General features: G+C 33.4%; 1 protein-coding gene across 1 annotated transcript; it reads left to right on the top strand.

Annotated features, from left to right (window-relative positions):
• Nucleotides 1-5,047: 5,047 nt before the first annotated feature.
• Nucleotides 5,048-5,621, top strand: LOC131065133 (class I heat shock protein). Its single transcript, XM_057999548.2, has 2 exons — nucleotides 5,048-5,203; nucleotides 5,281-5,621. The coding sequence occupies exons 1-2, from the start codon at nucleotides 5,095-5,097 to the stop codon at nucleotides 5,526-5,528; spliced, it is 357 nt and encodes a 118-aa protein (XP_057855531.2). The 5' UTR covers nucleotides 5,048-5,094; the 3' UTR covers nucleotides 5,529-5,621.
• The last annotated feature ends 16,136 nt before the right edge of the window (nucleotides 5,622-21,757 follow it).

Genomic DNA, 21,757 nt, shown 5'->3' with positions numbered 1-21,757 from the left:
TTTCACCACATCCTCAGGTAGCCTTACCCTCATACTCATTTTCTTTTGAAATTCATTGAAATACTTATTTATTTCACTCAAGAAAGTGTTCTTAACAACTTTAATGTTGTTCTTGATCTGAGAAGTTATCGGTAGGCCTTTAGACCATTCAATATCACCAATTCCTAGTAGGAAATTCTAAAAATAAAAGAATAAACAAATCAATAACTAGCAAAATTTGAACTTCTGATTGTTGTCCTTCTTGATTGATTGTAGATTCAACATCAATTGACTCCTTATGGCTTCATAAAGGTCATTCTGCATTCTCAATAATCATTTTGTAGGTTGTATGCACTGCTGCAGATGGTACACTATTCATTCTATTGGAATAGAATATCTTATAGCCTATAACCATAATAGCCTATTTAACCATTGGGTCCTTAATGTTATTAACATAAAATGCACGGTCATTAGAGGTAGATGAGGTTAAAGTGGTTATAGTCTCATTAGAAATTCACCTCAGCTTGGGAACTTCACCGGTTGACCAAAAACCAGTTACAACTTGGATAGCCTCTTTGGTTATAGTGTGTGTCCTCTCCAAATACATGTTTTCAACATGAAAATGACTAAGAATAATTATGATATGTTCCTCTTCAAAATCCTCAAGAAAATAAGTTTCTTTATGAAAAACCTTCTCATAAACCCTAATATACTTGGGTTGAGTCTTTCCGCTCTTATCACAAAGGGATTTAAATTGAGAATAGATTGACAATGATCCTAAATCCTCAATTTTACAATCAATGTAGCCAGAAAAATCACCTTTTACAATGACACCCTTAGGAACTTGAGATAAAGCATTATAAGACACTATTCGTTTCGATTCCAAAACCTCCATAGGTTCTAATGTGATCATTAGTCTCTCTACTTTCTTAGATGACGAAGCCATTTAGTTAAGCTTGATTCAAAAAGGGATTTACAAAGAAATACCTCAATTCACATGCTTTCCCTCGGTTACTGGTTGATTACTCAAATGTACGCCAATTTAACCTTCACTAATCTTTATATTAGCTTCAATCACACAAATCACGATACAAATTTGACTAATATCAGCTAGCAATTCTCTCTTCACTCTGCAAGTGCTCAATAATTCTCTTTAGAATGAATTTAGGGTAAAAATAATATAGTAAAACTTTCTTTTATCCTTTTTACCTACTACATTAAATGCTCTACTGCTAGGGTTACAAACCATAATACACCACTTAATGATGCATACAATATTAACAGGTGTAAAACCAGTTGATAAAATTTTAAAAAATCAATTGACAAAAGATTTCAACATTTCACACATAATAATTCAAAATTCAAACTCTCTTACCACTCATCTTTGAAGGGGTTTGGAAGTAGATTTACCACTATGCTCCCCTTAGCATTGTTGAAAGGATCAATTATCCAGTGTAGGATTCTCCACACTGGGTGAATGATTAGGTTCTTCTACAACTATATCATCACTCTTCTTTTTCTAGATTTGGTTCATCTCTTCTCTGGTTTCCTCAACATTTACCTTCTTCTTACCTTTCTTATCTTCAGAGTGATTAACCAGTTTGTTCTTTCTACTTTGCCATGTTTCCCGGTTTATGACAATGATAGCAGACCATTCTAGATGATCTCCAAGGTCCTACATTGCCTCTTCCAGTTCTCCTTCTGCAATTCGTAGCCACATGACCATAATTATTAGAAATGGTGCAAATGACATTAGTTACCTTTTCCATCTCAAATGGACTAAACCAGTTGACATAGGGTCTCTGCCAATTCATGTTACCCCAGTTATCATAGGTTCTCATCCAGTTACTATTAGGTCTTGGATTCATGTGAGGTACTAGATTATTTTCTCCATATTTGCATTCAATTAATCTATGTCCATACATTTTGCATGTAAAAAAATGACCCTCAAATTTCTTAGATACATAATAGAATTAGCATTGTAGCTTGTATTCCCATTGGGTCTATTTCTACACACATTTGTAGTATGTCCAGGTTTATGGTAGACAAAGAAAATAGGTTTAAAATTTTCTTATCGGTAGGCTTGTTAGCCTTAGGAGTTGTTTTGTTCTTGTGAATGTTGCTCTTTGTACTAGAAGACTCTCCTTTCTCAGATGTGTTAAATCCTAGTCCAGATGTATCACCTTTCATCCTCTGTGATTGGATCTACTCATCCAACATGCTAGAACTTTTGTTGAACTTTTCCAGCTTTCCATTAACCTCAGTGAGTTCTCTGGTAAGACCTTCATTGTGTTTTGAAAGAGTCTCTCTTAGGGATGATGCCATTTCAAGATCTAGATGCAAAGCCTCTTTTTCTTCTTTTTCAGCATGCCAATGCTCATACAACGTTACATTCTCTCGTTTGATCTTAGCAATCTCATGATCTCTTTCTTTGACAAGTTCTTCATCTGCCCTTCAAGCTTCCATCTCTTGACTCATGTGAATAGTTAGGGCTTATAAGTCTCTTCTCAGATTTATCTTTTCATCATTTAGTTTTTCAACTTCTTCATCTAATGCATCAATGTTAGCTTCATCTAAAGAATATTTATTATATATTTCCAATAGTTGTTCAGTCATGTCTCTCCTTTTGACTTGTGAAGCTTTGAATCTGACCCTTAGGGTTTCAAGCTCATCCTTAGTAGCTTCAAGCACTCTAGCCATCTCAAAGTAGCCCATATCCCCAATGGTGGCTTTAGGGTTTCCTTCCAAACGATTAAGCCTTAAAGAAGTTAGCCTCTGATACAAATTTATGGGCTTATAAAGCACTGAGAGGGGGGGTGATTCAGTGACACCAAAAACATTGCTACTTTAAACATTGACTGATAGATATACTTAACAATTTTACTAAACACTATGCATACAATCCAAAATGATAGTAAATCATCCACCATAACACAAGTGTTTATACATGGAAAACCCAAATGGGAAAAACCACGGTGAGATGGGACTCACAAGTTAACTATCTGCTGTAATAGGTAACTGACCGGTTAAGGTCTACAAAAGTGCTCTTGTAGGAGAACATCATGTTAAAGTTCCCAAAGCTCTGTTAGGAGCTATACCCTATTACAGGTTGTACCCTATTAGGAGTAACCTCGGTAGAGAATTTCTAAATCCAAACTAATGGATCACCTTGTTAAAGGATTTGTACAATGAAGCTTGTTAGAGCTTACCCGGTTAGGGGATTTGAGTGTTGTAGGTGACTAGAAAACAACAGGTGGTGAGATCTAGAAGTAGCACAACTTGATTGAATAGATCCTCTTCTGCGCACTCAAAACTGCATAACCAACATACTTTGCAATTCCTTCAACAACTTAACACTTCTATCTTCACATCAAATCATCTCTTATCATATCTCGAAATAAAAATATTATAATAAAATATAAGGTCACTATGCTAGATGCATATTATTAATTCTTTAGTAATATTTGTTGGTAAGTCGCAATTTGCATAGATTTTTTAAAATATAAGTATGGCTTATGTAAAGTGCATGTGTGTGAATCTATAATTTTAAATATTATAATAAAATATAATATCACTATGCAAGTTGTATATTATTTAGACACTAACAATATTTATAGGTAAATCACAATGCCATAACTCCTAGTTCATATAGATTTTATAAAATGTAAGTATGCTAGCTAGACCCTAAATTGGATCGAGGTAAATCTCTATTTTTAAATATATTAATAAAATATAGGGTCACTATGTTAGTTGTGTGCTCTTTATTGACTAATAATATTTGTTAGTACGTCACAATGCCATATTTCTTATTTTACATAGATTTTTTAAAATATAAGTATACTAGTTTTACTAAATTTTCAAATATTATAATAAAATAGATGGTTGTTTGCCAGTGTTTCAATATTTTTGGACATAATCTTTTTTCTTGCTAATCACAATGTCGTGACTCCTATTTAAATATTATAATAAAACATAAGGTCACTATGCTAGTTGTATCTTATTAATTCCGTACCAATATTTGTTCTTAAATAAGAATACCATAACTTCTATTTTACAGTAAAAAATAAAATTAAAAAGCATGATAGCTCTACTCGTGTAAGTTGGATGGAGTAAATCTATGTTTTTAAATATTAAAATAAAATATAAAATCACTATGCCAACTATTATTATTTTTTAGTAGCAATATTTGTTGAAAAATCACAATGTCATGACTCTTATTTTACATAGTTCTTTTGGAATATAAGCATGGTATCTCCATTATTCTAAATTTGATGGGGATAAATCTATTTTTTTAAGCATTATACTCAAATCTATGCTCACTATGTAAGTTGTATATTATTTTCACTAACAACATTTGTTGTTAAATAACAATGTCACGACTCTTATTTTCTTTGATTTTTTAAAATATAAGAATGATAGCTACCCTTGTGTAAATTGGATGAGAGTTATGTGCATTCTTAAATATTATAATTAAATCTAAGGTTGTTGGGTCAATTGTATATTATTTATTCCCTGACAATATTTGTTGATATATCACAATGCTATGATTCCTAGGTTGCATAGATTTTATAAAATACCAGTATGCTAGCTGTATTAATGTAAATTAGGTAACATTATAGATATTTTGAAATATTATAATAAAATATAAGATAATTATGACATAATTATGACAATTGTTTATTATTAATTGATTAACATAAATTTTTTGATAATTACAATATCATGACTGTTAATTTACATATATATTTTTTAATAAAATATATATTTTTTAATTTTGTAAATTAGATGAGATTAATTTTTTAAACCTTATAATAAAATATAAAGTACCTATAACAGTTATATATTATTATAAATTTATTAACATATTTGTTTGTGAATCGATGCCAATATTTACAATATTTATTTTGGTGCCCTTAAAATAATATCTAATATTTTAAAAATAACTTTACGCTAACGTACCGCAAATATCTGGCCCCTTGAGAAACTTATGGAACAAATTTGAGAACATATATAAGACGCCTCAATCTGCCATTTTCTTCCAAGCTGATCCAACAAGAGAGATCACGCGTGAAGTCAGAAACCGCATTTTCTATCGATTTGGCGAATTGTTACAAAATGTCTTATATCGGCAGAGACTTCGCGAATTATTACGAAACTCCAACATTTCCAGTGGTAGATTGGCATGAAACTGCAGATACTCATGTCTTCAAGGCCGACCTTGCTGGTATTTATTTATTTATTTATTAAAGGTTTCATTTTCATGAATAAAAATGGAACTTGATTTTGTCTGTTTGGCTGCAGGAGTGGATAAAGGAGCAGTTAAATTAGGAATGGTAGACGGTGGGATTCTGGAAATAAGCGGAGAACGTAGCATAGAAGGGGGCAAGAATTATCTCCGTTGTGAACGCTTCAAAGGGAGGTTCCTGAGGCATTTCACACTACCTGAGAATGCGAATGTGGATGAGGCGAAAGCTGCCATGGAAAATGGAGTGCTCACTGTCACAGTGCCCAAGAAACCTGATCAATACAGTGTCATTGAAATCTGCTGAATACAGAGTCTCAATTTGTCATCGAATTCTTGAGTGTTGATCAATAATGTTCTGTTAGGGTTTATCAATAAACAATCTTACCCTGAAGGAACTAAGTGAAATATTTGAATTTAAAAAATCAGTTGATAATATGTTTTTGCTTGATGTCTAATAACTGAATAAGTTTATAGTTTTGAGTAAATAATCGGGGATTATTGCTTGAATTAGTTTTAAAATGGATCTTTCAAAGAAAAAACATTTTTAATAATCCAATTTTCTTCAACTCGTTAAAATGCAGGTTATCTAAGTACACAAAGTAATAAAAGAATGATTGTTAAGTCAATAGTTTGTCTGAAATTTAGATTTCAAAATTTTGGGTTCGTAATGGTGATTTGGAATGCATATTTAGGGTTTAAGTAGTGATGAAGGTAAAATGATTACTCTATTTAAAGTCCATCAAATGAAATTGACCAAATATTATGCATCATTGTCATCGTATTATGTTGGATTCTGTGAAATGCTTGAAATTAGAGCTTTCAGATATTTAACTTAAGAAGAAGAATAATTCAAACCACGATGATTAACCATTATTCATTTAGATATATTCTGTGGAAGATAGGACACACAGTTATTAATATTTTCCTGCTCACTTTTGATCAGTTAAATGTATTCCCGCAAGAATCCAGAGACAAAAATTCTCAACGGTGATATTTTTTGCTTTGTATATTCCAAATCTTACAGATTTAAGCTAAAAAGCAGGTTGAAACTGTTGCAACATTTCACTCTGGACAACAGCTAAAAACATCAGTCCATGGAATACACCAGGAGAAAAAAGGATGTTGGGATGGAAGTTTCAATTTTTCAGAGTAATAATGATAATGCATCAAGGCTGTAATTAAATTAGAATTTTATTAGTGTGTTTGTCATATACCAGAGATAAATATAAGTGGTGTTCGAAGTGTTAACAACTTTTGTACGACAGGTGTAAGCTGTTGAAGTGTGGCAGAGATTTGGCTGGTGGCCATATGGGTTGAGCTCTCTAATTATGCTGGCCAAGCAATAGAAGAAATTGCGGGCAAATATTTTGGGAGTTTTATGTGGGTAAGTTTATCAATATATTTTAAGTTTTGATTTGTCTGGGTTGCTGATCTAAAATCACTAGTTTCTATATTAGAACTCACCAGTCAAATATTATTTCAAATGAACCATTTCTTAAATCAAAGCTTAGAAAAAAGAAAAGAAAGATTCTTTTATAGTCCATGATAGAGGGCAGTCTGTACATAGATTTACAGATGATTTATAGCAATCACTACCCTGTACTACCTCCCTTCCAAAGTACATATTCACCACCACTAGAGTGTGTGTTTAAGCCACAATGTTTTATGCAAGTATAGTATCTTTACCAATTGAACCATGATAGATTAAATTAATCATGTCATTTTCTAATTATAATTTTTTTTATATTTCTATCTATATGTCTTATGTTTCAATTTATTAAAATTAGAATGTCTTAAATATGTTATTCATGTCACATTTTTTGTATAAATTTTGGATATATTATTCACCTAGCCACTTTTTCAATTTTAAATCTATTCCCAAACTTTTAAAATTGAAAATGTAACTCTACTGAGTGCTAATCATTTCAATAGCCATTGCAATCCGACATTCAGATGTATTTGTGGGCTTGGTTGTTGTGGGAGTAAAATTTAAAAAAAAAAGAAAAAGGAGACTAAATAATGGAGATTCACATCATCTCCTTTCAATTGATATTAGTAACCATTTGCATTACAAAAATGAATAAAATCACATATGCTAATTTGATGCATTGTAATTATGTAAGCAGTGATATATCAAATGATTTAAAATGTTAGTTGTTCAATGTTGTTTATACTCGTTAAATCTAAGATGCAAAACATAGAGGATTAAGTTCCAATTTCAGGAAATTAAAAAAAAGAGTGATGGGTATTTAATCTTATACCATGAGTTGGGGATTACTGCATGGAAATGAGGAACCAAAAACTAGATTTAAGTGGCCACTTTTCTCTAAAATAAGAAAAGATTGATATTTGATTGAACAATGAAGATAGTGGTGCTCTAAATTTGAGGACGCAACAAGAACAAAAGACATAGTGCTTTGAATCTACTTTTTAACATAGTTTTTTTTCTATATTTCTATTTAGTTGTGAACCAATAGGAATATGTGTAACAATATAAACATATAAATATGTTGTTCTCTACTCAAGGTTATATATACATTTGTTCAGTTGATCTCTACTTGCAAAAGTTGGTGTCACATTTGGGTGGGGCATAGAGTTTTCCTTTTAGAATATTTTGTCCTTACATAAGGATGTAGGTAACCCACTTTAGTTTTGTCTTGACTTGCCTTTATTGATGAATTTAAGAATGAGGATGAATTAGACACCGAAGTTTAGGTAGTCGAATATTTAATGAATACAGTATTAGTAGTGTAGTGCCCCACCCTGACTCATCCTTCTCCTTGTACATTTATAGACCCTATTAGTGTAGCTTAATCCACTTTCTGAGAAATATTCCATGGTACTATACTATGTGCTGACTCTATTTATATTTCATATGCTTATGATGATACTTCTTATTGATGATCATGATATGACAGATTTATATTAACGGTCTCTATATGCACTTGCTATGTTAGATGGATTATATCAATTATGGATTTGATAGAATTATGATTATGCTAACCCTAATTTGTTATGGGTTTTGATGCACTACTTTTATATGAGGCTCATTGTTGGTTTATTGATGTTATTGGTATTGGATTGCTATGGATGCTTCATGATTATGTGATTTTGCCTAGGAATCATTCTTGAATGTTGATTAGAGCCTCCTTGTTATTATTGTTTCTTTGAAACATGGTAGGGGGAGTAGGCTTCCATTTGATGATCAAGGTCATGAGAGATAGGCGGTGAGTTGATAAGCCTCCAATCTAGATCATCATGGCACATTGGAAGTTTTCCTTATTATAAACTGTAATACCCTACAAATGGGCACCTAAACCATGGGCCCCTAATCTCAACAACATCACCAAGGTCCTAACCAAAAGTCAATTAAATCAACCTTGAGTACCTAATTAATTAATTCTTTAATCACTCTATATTAAATGAATGTTTATTTAATTAATTAAATCATTCCAAGTAAATCATTTTGATCAATTATAATATTTATTTAATTAAATATCCTAGCATATTTAATTAAAGACATTAATCACAAAAAAAGGAATTAATTTACAAAAAGAGATTAATCATAAACAAACAAGAGAATTAATTTACAAAAAAAGAGAATTAATTTCCAAAGAGAGATTAATCACAAAAAGAGGAATTAATTTGCAAAAGAAGGAGTTAAATTGAAAACAAAAGAAAAAATTAAATTAAAAGAAGAAATCAAAATTAAGATATTTCTTTTTCTAAAATTTAGATAACTTGAGAAACCAAGAAAGCAATTAAATTGAATTAATCATTTTCTTTAAAAATAAAACTTAAAGCTTTTCTTGAGGAAAGAGGTTCAGTTACATTGAAAAGGCTCTTTCAAAATAAAAATCTTCAGCAAATTAAAGAAAAGTGCATGGAATCACATATTTTTATCTTTTGTGCATGGATTCAACTAAATTTATCTCCGATGCAAACTAAAACTTACAATTTGAATGCATTCAATCAAGCTATAATTGGAATTTATCTCAAGATTAACTTTATCTGATCTCTCAATTATTTCAATTATCCTGAAATGTGATTTTTATTAAAGAATCTCAACTGCTCATTGTTAATCGATCTTGACCATTGGTCTCTCTTTTGAGTCTCTATAAATTCAGCCTTCATCTCTCATTCAAAACATCCTAGAGATTTATTGTTATTATGCAGTTTTTAATATGGAGTCATTGAAGATATTGTGCTTTGAGATTACTGCATCTTAGTTTAGCTTAATATTCACTTGTCTAGCTTAAATTTCATTCATCTAGCTTAATCTTGCATTCATTTAGCTTATTCTTGTGCTCATATAGATTAAATCCTTCATCTTGGTGTAGTCTAGTCACTGGTATTGCTTAGACAAATATGAGACCAAGTCTATACTCGCATCTTTTAGAAGGCAATAGGTCGATTTGTTATGGTTTTTATATTCATGATTATATCTGTCTAACCATGCATGCAGTGACTTAATTAAAATGTTGTGTATTACAACTTACAGACTTTATCCTCTTTTCACACACACATTTTTTAGCGCCCACTGTGGGCCAGAAGAATACATCTTTCATCCTCGCAGATTAGCTAACTTCCATTTTTTAGATTTATTTTTTGTATCTTTTCCGTATGGTTTTTGTAAAAACTCATATGAGTTTTCATAGGGGCCCAAACGACAAACTGTAGGTATTGTATGACTTGTCACAAATTATCATACGAATTGGTGAGAATACTCGTACGGTATTCTAGATTTTATTATTAAAATAGACGGCATTTGTTAGGATTTTTTTATTTTTATTTTTTGAATTTTTATTGTACTAATGCTGACCTTGGCTTGTTGTCTGTCTACTTGAGATATTTTGACAGCCTAACCAGTTTTTTGAAAAATACTTGTCGAAGAACACGCCTGTCACACAAAAACAATATGACTATTGATTCTTTTTTTTTTGCAGGTTGCCTGAGGAGATTGAACTGAACATCGTGTATTATTTAAATTCATTTTTAGGCACTTAAATTGCTATATGGTTAATGAACAAATCTATCTTTTATGTTTTAATAAAATTCTAAGAGGTAGGAGAGTATGCTTTTGTCTACAAAAACAATAAGAAATCTAGAGCCTCAAAGATTTTTCTAAGCTTGAGATTTGTGTACCTTTAGCGGGACTATCATAGTGGGAAATAGTAATCACCCTGTGAGAATGACCCAAGTGAGTACACCTAGACCTGAGCATTCCAGCTCACTATAATAAATTGACCTTTGGTGATTAAAGTCTCAGAGGACGAGATTATTTGATTTTTCTCTTTGAGATCTCTCATATCGAACATTTTGTAGGGCCTCGTTGTCTCAATCACATTTACGTGACTACAGCTTGTTCTGATACCTTGTTGGGATATAGGCCTCAATCATGCTTGCATGACTTCAAGGGGTAATTTTGAATGGAATTGTTGACTAAGAACTATAAGATAGAGGCTACCTGATTCACCTCTGAAAGGGGGATAATCTTTGTGCAAGAAAGATGGTAACTCTCCCAAGATACTTGCCATTTTGTGCCCCTATTAGCATTTGGAGCCTGCTAATACGGTGTTGAGAATCCATTGCATGAGACTCAACAACCATATTCTGATTAGCTATTGGGTGTGCACCTGAGTTTGCAAGAAAATGTTTTCTTCTCTAAGCCAACTTCCGTAGGGTTAGCATGTTGTGCTTGAAGTCATTATACATCTTACGTGTTTTTTGTGTTTTCATCCCTGAAACTGAAACTGGAGAAAATAATCAACAACTTAGTCATCAAAACTCTGTTTGAGTCAAAATCTAGTCTCTGTCAGTCATCAAAACTCTGTCCGTGTAAAAAAAACTAGTCTTTGTTAGTCATCAAAACTTCATCCGAGTCAAAATCTAGTCTCTGTCAGTCATCAAAATTGACTATGTTAGAATCTTGTCTCTGTCCGGTCCACTGTCGTATGAGTTTACTGAATTATATCATCTGGCTATATACTTTCAGTTGTACAAGTTTTAATTGGTCCTGTCAGAATTATCATTCGGGTTTATATAATTGTCATTCTGTTACTAAGGAATTGTCGTCTGGCCTTAAGTCTATTGCTATATGAATAATCATCATCATCATCATATTTTCATCTATGGAGCACTAAACTATAATGCGAGTTAAGGCAACAACATGTACAAGAAACTACCTGTGTCATCTCAGAACTGTTAAATTCTCATCTGGGTTTGAAAACTTTGTCATATGAATTCCTGATTTTGTTAGTCCAGAAACTTGTCTATTTGCACACTTTTCCAAAATTGTCATACTTGCCTAATCATTCTACAATGAGCATAAATCTTGTAATCATAATTCTATGCATAAATAATCTTGATAGTATACCCCTGTCATTGTGTTGCATGATTTTGTTGATCATCTTTCAGCTACTTCAATCAACTACTTATCAAACTAAGTCAAACTAAGTTACTTAGATCATGTCTTATACATGATAGATCATTCTTGAAACCAGATCGAGTCTTAGTCACTTTTCTCAACCACTATGTCAAATGAACAATTAGCTTCAATTTGATCTTGACTTTTGCAACACATCTAGCTCTTGGTCACATCAATCATAAATGCCTTCTCAAACCAGAAGTTCTCGTAAGAAAGCTATAAAAGGTAAAGGATCATCCTTTTCATTACAAAATAATATATTCTTCATAGAGGACCCAATCTCTAATAAACCTTCATCACCAAATATACCAATTTTTTACCAATCCTTATCTCCCACCATGTCTGGAGAAAGGCAAGAAAGACAAGATGCTAAGAATGATACTTATGACAATATCAACACCCATGCTAATGACGGTGATTCCTCATCTAGTGAGTCTAAAGCTTCTAAACCTACAAAAGCTATTATAAATAGTTGTCAAAAGGATAAATAATATTTCCAAAAAATGATGAAGATTATCATGGCTAAAGAAAAAAAAGATTATTTTTAGAGCTAGAAAAACAAGGCACTAAAATTCCTACTGATTATAATGTTGAAACCCTTATCACTAAATAGGAAGAGACACCTTTAGCATTGGTAAACAAACAATTGCAAGCATTGCAGACTGAAATCACAGAAATGAAAAAAAGGGATAAATCATCAAAACAATATTTTTTAGACACAATCTGCCCATTTCCATTTGACAAAAACCTTTACATACCTCCATTTCCTTCTAGAGTGGAGATTCCTAAGTTTGAAAAATATGACAGTAATGCAGATCCTCAAGACCATGTGAGAGAATTTTGTGCTTTATGTATGGATTTCATGCATGAACAAACATATCTCATGTACCTTTTCCCAAGGAGTTTAGGAGGACAAGCTATGGAATGGTTTTCTAGCCTACCTATGGGGATTAAAACTTTTGAGGAATTAAGCGAATTGTTTCTTCAACAATACTCTTATAAAATTCATCATCCAGTCACTATGATCGGGCTTTTGAATACCAAATAGAAAATAGGAGAACCTCTTCTCACTTTTCTTCAATGTGTGAGAAAGATGTTGTCTAGATATTTATGGCCTATTCCAGATTCTGAGAAGATGGATATTTTTGTCAATAACCTGATTCCTGAATTGAAATACAATATCCAAATGTAAGAATAAATATTGTAAATATGGTAAAGATAACAGCCGAAACATTGTTAATGATGGAGTGGTGGACACTATAAAACCAAAATCAAAACCCATAATATTTAATTTGGCTACCAGCACACAAGCACTCAAAGCAATTGAAACTGGGAAAGAAAGCCCTTCGAAGAAATCAAAAGAGTGGTTTAAAGAAAAAACTTGGCTTTCAAAGCCTAAACGTGATTTCACTCCTCTGGAAGAATCATATGAATCAGCTCTTCAAACTTTATTGGTAAATGATCTGATAACATTGCTAGACAACTCTAGACCATATGATCTAGAATTTAAACCCAAATGGTGGAGGGAAAATGAGTACCATGAATATCATTGAAACAAAGGTCCTACAAAAAAAAATTGCATGAAACTCAAACATGAGATTCAAGACATCACCAATGCTGGCAAAATTGTTGTTTGAAATCACATGACTAATGTTGATCACAAAGGTTTTAAAGGTCCCTTGCCTACTTATGAACAAGGTGATTCCTCAAAATCCAAGGGAGGTGCCGAATTCAATTACACCTACACTAACAGTGAAAATGTGATCAACATGATTGAATCTTCCCAATCTGAATATTGCAACGAGATCATAATCAAAGATAAACAAAACAAAACACAAACTGCAAATGTTGTAACCTACACTCAAAAGAAGGTTACTCTAAAAGGAGCTAGTTCCTCGACTCTTGATCAAATAACATCAAACCTACTGAATTCTTCAAACAGACAACCATATACGATTACGGATAAATTTAAGAAGCTGGCTTCATCATTCTCTCCTAGTTACAACATTGTCGAACAATTAAAATGAACCACCACTCAAATCTCTATTTTTGAACTTCTTAAGATCTCTTTTGCTCATAGAGATATCCTGGACAAAGCTTTGCTCACTACTAATGTCCCCAAAGATTTAGATGTAGATCAGTTTCAATCTATGGTGGGTCACCTAACTTTGCCTCATTACCTCACCTTCTCTAAAGAAGATGATAGTTAATTGAATCACCCACATAACCAGCCATTACACATCAAAGCTATGATCCATAAACACCAAGTCAAACTTGTTTTGATAGATGGAGGTGCTCGATTGAATATTTGTTCATACAGTTTACTGACACAGTTGGGATTTTCTAAACATGTCATTGATCCTACAAGGAAAATAACAATCAAAGCTTATGATAAAGTAAAAAGAACCCCTAAATGTCTAGTACTATTACCGATCAGGGTAGGACCTATGGAGAGAAATGTTATTTTCTAGATGCTTTCCCTTCCTCTTTCATACAGCATCTTGTTGGGTAGGCCATGGATTAACAAAATGCAAGTAGTACAATCTACCTATCATCAGTGCTTGAAATTTCCTTATAATAGAGTTGAAGTCAGTATTCCTGCCGATACAAGTTACACCTGTAGTATGTTAAAATAGTGTATTAATACCTTTGTTCCTCATAACAGAGTAGCCTCTATAGATGAAAGTTTAAAAAATTTGATGAAAGACCTAGAAAATAAATTGAAAATCATAGAGACTGGCATGGATGGATACAAGATAGAACCTGTACTTTCACTAATGTCTCTTCGTCCATTGCCAAGATAGTCTGGAAACCCATCAAAGGCTATGAAGCCACAAACTTCAACTCCAAATGTCATTTATGATGGTATTTTTGTACAGTCCTCTACTTGCCTTGCAGATGAAACAGAAGAGGAGGTTGTTCTCAAATGACTTTTCAAAGAAGATAGTGAAAACTAAGAAGTGCAACACTATGACTTTTCCCCTAAACAATATGGTCCAAGCTATAAGATGATTCAACACATGGGATATTCAGGTATCGGTCCTCTGGGAAAGCATCAAAAAAGTATTGTTGAACCTATTCAACTACAAACTAAGTCTACAAATGATAAAGATGGAATTGGATACCATTTAGAGGAGTCATCAAATAAAAAACATACTTCTCATCACCAGTCTAAGTGGAGGAAAAAGATACTACCTTCAACATCACAGGAAGCAAATAATCAGAAAACTCAATAAGAGTACTTAAAAGAACAAGAAGAATTGGCAATCAAGAGAGAAGTAGCTTGTAATCAAGTTCCAACTATATCAACAATAACACTACAAGGAGTAGAAATCATAGAAGATATGAAAGAAGAAATGAAAAGAATTAAAGCGTTGTTTGCACCACTGAACATTCTGGTCACATACACAGGTAGAATGCAAATAGATAATTAAAAAAACAAATTGAATGAGTATGAATGGGGTCCAAATTCTCTCTCAAATGCATCTACTAAAGAAACTCTTGAAGAACCTAGTGATATCATAGATAAAGCACAAGAGTTAGTGTGCTTAAAAATACAAAAGGAAATAGAGGAAATTAGACTAAAGAGACAAGAAGACTATTAACAACAGTTGAAAGAAGAAAGAAGACAAGAAAATTATTCACCTACTATATCTCCCTCCAATGAGATAGAGCCAATCAGGTATGGAACTACAAATGAAGAATTGGAGGCTACAAAAGTAGGGCCAGTCATTAGTCCAGAGGAAGATGAATGGAAAAGATGACAAAGACTAACAAAGTCATCAAGGATATGTCAATAGGTATGTCAAATACAAGTGATCATTAAACCAAAACATGAAGGAACTTGCAACATCAAAGATGTAGATATTGATACTATACATACTTTCACTAAGCCACTTGAAGAAGAGTCAGAGGCTTCATCTTCTGACTCTGATCACTTTGAAATAAGGTATATTTATGACATTACCTATTTGACACCGAACTATGACTACTTCATCATGAATGTCGAAACTCTGTCTACTGAACCTGTTATTGTCAAACCATGATATGTAGTCCAGTCCAAAGTAGAGGATGGTGCTAGTGGTAGGTCTGTTGGGTTAGATCCCCTAAATACTAATGTAAAATTCGATAATCGTGTTCTAACTCTTCCTTCTCTCGAGACGCTTACAGAAGGTAGTCTTCTAGAACTTGACTTGTCAGTTTGAGGTTGTGATGATAATACTATGAATTCCCTTGAACCTGTTAAATATTTATCCTTGGTGCATCCAGCGCTTATTAATTGTACTCTCCAAGATCAACCTTTGAATATACCTACCTTTGCTAATGACTATACATTATCTTGTTATCTTAATGCAGTTGAACAAATGAACTCTTCCACCAGTGAAAAAAGTCAGAACATGACGGCAACAAATTTCAAGTATCTTGGTCCCAAAACTAAAAAGAAAAGAAAATTAAATATTCTAATGACAAAAACCACACCGTGGCGGTGTCAGAATAAAAAATAGTAAAAATAAACGATGTACCTAATGATGAAAACCTCTCTGAGGTGCCTGAAGGTGAGATACTTGACATTTTTTCTCAACACTTTCAAGAGCGATCATCAATGATCATTGAACCTACACATCCAGTAAACATTGATACAAAAGAAGCTCAACACACCATACATGTAGCTCAATCCTTGTCAGCCAAAGAACTAAAAGAATTTGTTGATTTCTTCACGGAAAAGGAGATCAATTTTGCATGGAAGTATGCTTATATGTCAGGTCTAGATCCTAACCTTATAATGCACCATCTTTCTATCACTCCTAGAGTTAAACTTGTTAAGCAAAAATCCAAAAAATGTATCCTCATGTTGCATTACTTGTTAAGGCTGAGCTAGAAAAATTACTAAAAGCAGGTTTCATCAGAGCGATTGATTATGTCGAATGGATATCTAATATTGTACCTATTTCCAAACCTAACAAATCAATACGTGTTTGTACAGATTTTAGAGATTTAAACAAATCTTATCCAAAAGATGATTTTCCACTGCCCAACATAGATATGAACATGGACATGATTGTTGGCTATGAAATATACTCTTTGATGGATGGTTTTTCTAGATACAATCAGATTGAAATTGCACCTAAGGATTAAGAGAAAACAACATTCACCTGTGCATGGGGAACCTTTTGCTGAAATGTATTGCCCTTCAGTTTAAAGAATGCCAGTGCTACTTATCAAAGAGCCGTAACAATAATTTTTCATGATATGATGCACCAAAAAAATAGAGGATTATGCTGATGATACTTTAGTTAAATCTATGAAAAGGTCAACACATCTATAAGAACTAGGTCCAATATTAGACAGGATGGAGAAATTCAAACTCAGATTAAATCCCAAGAAATATACATTTGGGGTTACATCTGGTAAGCTCCTAGGATATATTGCTGCAAGGCTCAACCATTCACAAAGGCATTATGGAAAGCATTTCAATACAACTAGGATAAAGATTGTGAACAACATCTAAAGAAAATAAAAAAATATCTTTCTAATCCACCTATATTCATGCCACCAATTCAAGGAAAGCCCTTGATTCTCTACATATCGGCTACTGATACATCACTGGGGGCACTTTTGACACAATAGGATGAGAAGAAAAAGGAAAGAGCTATATATTATATCACCAGGACCTCGGTATCCTATGAGATGAACTATACTATCATAGAAAAAGCTTGTTTGACATTAGTCTTTGCATCACAGAAATTAAGACACTACATGCTAGCACATTCTATCAAACTGGTGGCTAAGATTAATCCACTCAAATACCTTCTTAGCAAAGCAACGCTTATAGGGAGATTGGCTAAATAGGTTATGGTTCTTAGAGAATTTGATATTGAATATATAGAATGCAAAGCTATCAAAGGATAGGTCATTGCAGATCAACTTGCTGATGCTCTGCTTGAAGACAATCAACCTTTGCACATAGAATTTTTCGGATGAATCCATCATGCCCCTTGCTCATCGATCCTGGAAAATGTTATTTGATGGGTCTTTTAGTAAACATGGTTCTGGTGCTGGAATACTTTTTATCACTCCTCAAAGATATTCAAACCCAAAGGCTTACAAAATTCTCTTTCCTTGCACAAACAATATTGCATAATATGAATCTTTGGTAAATGGAATCAAGCTAGCTATTGAGTGGAATATTGTTGAGTTACACATCTATGGAGACTCTTAGCTAATTATCAACCAAATCAATGATATATATCAGACTCGGGATGAGAAACTAATGCCCTATAAAAGAAAGATTGATGACCTAAAGAAATACTTTACCTTTGTATCATTTTAGAAGATTCCTAGATCAACAAACATAGCAATAGATGCTATGGCTACCTTGGTATATATACCACAACTACAAGAATCTGAGTTCCTCTATGAATTCCTATTGGAAGAGTTACATTATCCTCCTCATGATTCCCCTGAGTCCTAGATTGTCCATTCTATCATCACACATGATTCATCTCTCTATAGCCATATTTACTCTTACTTGTGTGACCAAATTATCCCTGCTAATCTTACCCATAATGATAAAATAAACCTTATTCAAAATTCTTCATGGTATGTTATCATTGCTAATGATTTGTATAGGCGAGGTTTGGATAGTAATTTTCTTAGGTGTCTAGAAACTGAAGAATCCCAATGTGCATTATCGAAAGTACATGAAGGTATTTGTGGATCTCATTCAAACAATCTAACTTTAGCTCAAAAATTGCTAAGGGTTGGCTACTATTGGCTAGATATGGAGAAAGATGTTATAAAATTTTCTAAAACTTGTGAGAAGTGTTAGCTACATGGGAACCTCATACATGCTCCAGCAAAGGATCTAATACCTTTCATCACACATTGGCCTTTTCAACAATGAGCATTTGACCTCATTGGCCAAATCTATCCTGCATCATCTAATGTAAACAAGTTTATCATAACTGTCACTGAGTACTTCACTAAGTGGGTTGAAGCGATTCCGCTAATCAAAGCAACTGGTAAACAAGTAGCTTTGTTCATCCTTAACTATATCATCTACAAGTATGGGATACCTTCTTCAATTGTGACTGACAATGGAGGAAAGTTCAAAAATAAAGATCTAGATGAGCTCTATGAAAAGTTCAAAATCAAACAACACTGGTCATCCATCTACTACCCTCAAGGTAATGGACAAGTTGAAGCATCTAACAAAAATTTGTTGACTATCTTAAATAGAATAGTAAATAAATCTAGAAAGGATTGGCATATGCAACTCAATTCTGCACTATGGGATTATAGAACAAGTATCAGAACACCTACTGGGGCTACACCTTTTTCTTTGGTGTATGGAACTGAAGCAGTCTTGCCTGTTCAGGTAGAAATATCTTCTTTAGTGTTTCTTTGCAAGGTCTTGTTACTAATGAAGACTACAGAATATCTAGATTGCAAGAATTCAAGTTGCTGGATGAACATCGGCAAGTGGCATTTGATCATTTGAGAGCGTACCAAAAGAGAATGTCTTGAGGTTATAACAAGAAAGTTTGACAAAGATGAATTCAGGTTGGTGACCTTGTTTTGAGAGAAAATCCTAAAAATAAACAGTTTCGATACAACAAAGGGAAGTTTGAACCCAATTGGCTGGGTCCCTACATTGTTATTGCAGTCTTTGGCTCTGGTGCCTATAAAATATCAACATTCGAAGGAGAAGAGCTTCATGAACCAATCAACACCATTCACTTGAAGAAATTATTCACTTAGTATTCTCTGCTCCAGCAACCTATATGCTAAAAAATAAAAAAAATAAAAAATAATAAAATAAAAAGCAAATAAAACACCTTGGTGAAAACCTAGTAAACAGGCACCTTTGTAAAAAAAAAGAAAGGATCTTTTCCAAGCAAGTGAAAACCTGGTAAACAGGCACCTCTTGTACTCAAGCACTCCATCTATCCATGCAAATTTGGCATTTCCTGTTTTCATTCCCACTTTCCTACATCTTTGCTTTCGCTTGTCCATGTCTTTTAGTCGCTTTTGTGACATCTGGTTTTTTTGGAACCCTCATAGTTTGAAACCGATCAATTTCATAGTCTTAGGGTAATCAGCTAGTCAATTTACATGTCCTAAGAAGTATCAACCAAGTCATCTTTCTGTTGGTAGTACTAGGTCATCCACTTTGAGTCAGTCACCTGTCTCCAAACTATTGAAGAGTTTTATCACTGAGTAAACAAGCAAAATAAGACTACTAAAAATAATCACCAAACTATTTGAGATATGATTGAAGTTTTCTTTGTGTGTTGTCTCTTAAATTGGTTTTCGATTAATTATTCCCTCTCAGTAACTCAATGAAGTCTCTCTTGACTAAGAGGAGCAAGGATTAGGGGCATAATACTTTTCTTTATTTTCTGCTTGTAGGAATGATTCTGATGATCTAGAAACATCTAATCAGCTGGGTGTCTATGATAAGTTCCTTCACATTAAGGTAAAATCTTCACACATACCTTGGCTCCACTTATTTGTATGCTATAGGGAGGTTGGAGTCATTTCTTTGTCTGTTTTGAGGGAATTTCTTTAATGTGCAATCTAGATGCATGCGTAATCTATCCAAGCATATGAACGATAAAAGGGTCATTGCAGATAAGATAATTAATATTGCATATGAAAAGAACGGAAATCTATTTTTCCTGTTGTGTTTGTAAAAAAGCTCAATGATGAAAATTAAGAATACCAAATCCAGTGACTAAGTTTAGGTTGCATTCATTCTAAATTTTATGCATTTCAAGTGATTTCGGCATGATAACAATGATCTCTTTATCTTTTGAATAAGAGTCTGAAGCAATCATCATTTCTCAGCTAAGTGGTATCTTTTTCATCATCATTTCTATGATTGAGTACTTGTGTATTGAGATGTTAGTTGCATACACGAGCATCTTATATAGATCCATACATTTCATTATATATTTATTTGCACTCACATTATTGTATGAAAAATAAACATTTGCATTACTAGTTACTCATTTTTATTATTTATTTGCATATGAAAAAGAATAAACAAAAAAAAAAACATTCATATTCATCTCCATCACATACATCAATACTGAAAAGATAAGCATACATATAGAATCAAGCATATAGAAATACATCTCATAATAAATCAACACAAGTACGATGAAATCAAATCAAGAGCTTGTATATCTTATCATAATATCAGTGTCTAAGAGTGCAAGTGATATCAACTGTCAAATACAATGTCTCATCGGAGCAAGAATCATATAGGCTATGAAAATGGGGTATATAACAAAATCTACAAGATATAACAAATCTAGTTCTTTGCCTCTCCCTCATCACTAGGTTGAGGAGGTGGTGCCTAATGACCGATGCCCTTTCTGGGTGCCCTAACTCCCTCAAATCAATCCATATATTGAGAATATGGAACAACCTATTGTGCTACTGGGACCGCTACACTATAAGCTGCAACGTAATAAGCTGCACAACTTGTTTGATGCAAAATATCTCACTGAAGAGCATCATGCTCTTCTCTCACCTCTGCAAGCTGTTGATCTTGTTCTTCTCTCACCTCTACAAGTTTTTGATCTCGATCTACTCTCACCTTTGCAAACTATCGATCACACTCAGTGCTAATCTCAACAAGCTATAAGTCTCTCTCTGCCAGTTGTGTCTATGCCACTGTCAACCTCGATCTCAAAGATCGTACTACATATAGTACTCCCTACTCTCTTCCAACATCCCCCTCTCCTCCTCCCTGCTCATCTCTCTATAGCCTAACCTACCTAGGAGCTGCTCTCTCCTCCTCACCTCCAACCTTTGCTGCCCTAGCAATACCAGCCTCAACCCCAACAACTCCTAAGCATCCACCCTCCCCTCTCTGTCCCTGTACCTTCCCTCATCCCTATACCTAACCTGGTACCTATGTTTGTGCTAGTGCATCCTCCTCAATCTCCTCTATAAGAGGTGCATGCTCTTCGAGATCTATAAACCAAGGAAAAGGATGTCTCTGAAACCAATCTCTATACTGGGGAAATACCCTCGCGTATGCTACATCCTCTAGATAATCCCATCTCTATGGCTGTAAACTTGCTAACTTGTGC

Source organism: Cryptomeria japonica, chromosome 5 (assembly GCF_030272615.1).
Source record: "Cryptomeria japonica chromosome 5, Sugi_1.0, whole genome shotgun sequence".
In the NCBI taxonomy this organism is placed as follows: domain Eukaryota; kingdom Viridiplantae; phylum Streptophyta; class Pinopsida; order Cupressales; family Cupressaceae; genus Cryptomeria; species Cryptomeria japonica.
Note: the sequence above shows the minus strand (reverse complement) of the source record. Positions and strands in the feature narration are given on the sequence as shown.

What these genes read in the sequence shown, in the direction of transcription:
- LOC131065133 (XM_057999548.2), top strand. Translation starts at nt 5,095, where the DNA reads ATGTCTTATATCGGCAGAGACTTCGCGAATTATTACGAAACTCCAACA. An exon ending in CTTCAAGGCCGACCTTGCTG is followed by an intron (nt 5,204 to 5,280) that starts GTATTTATTTAT and finishes GTTTGGCTGCAG; the next exon opens with GAGTGGATAAAGGAGCAGTT.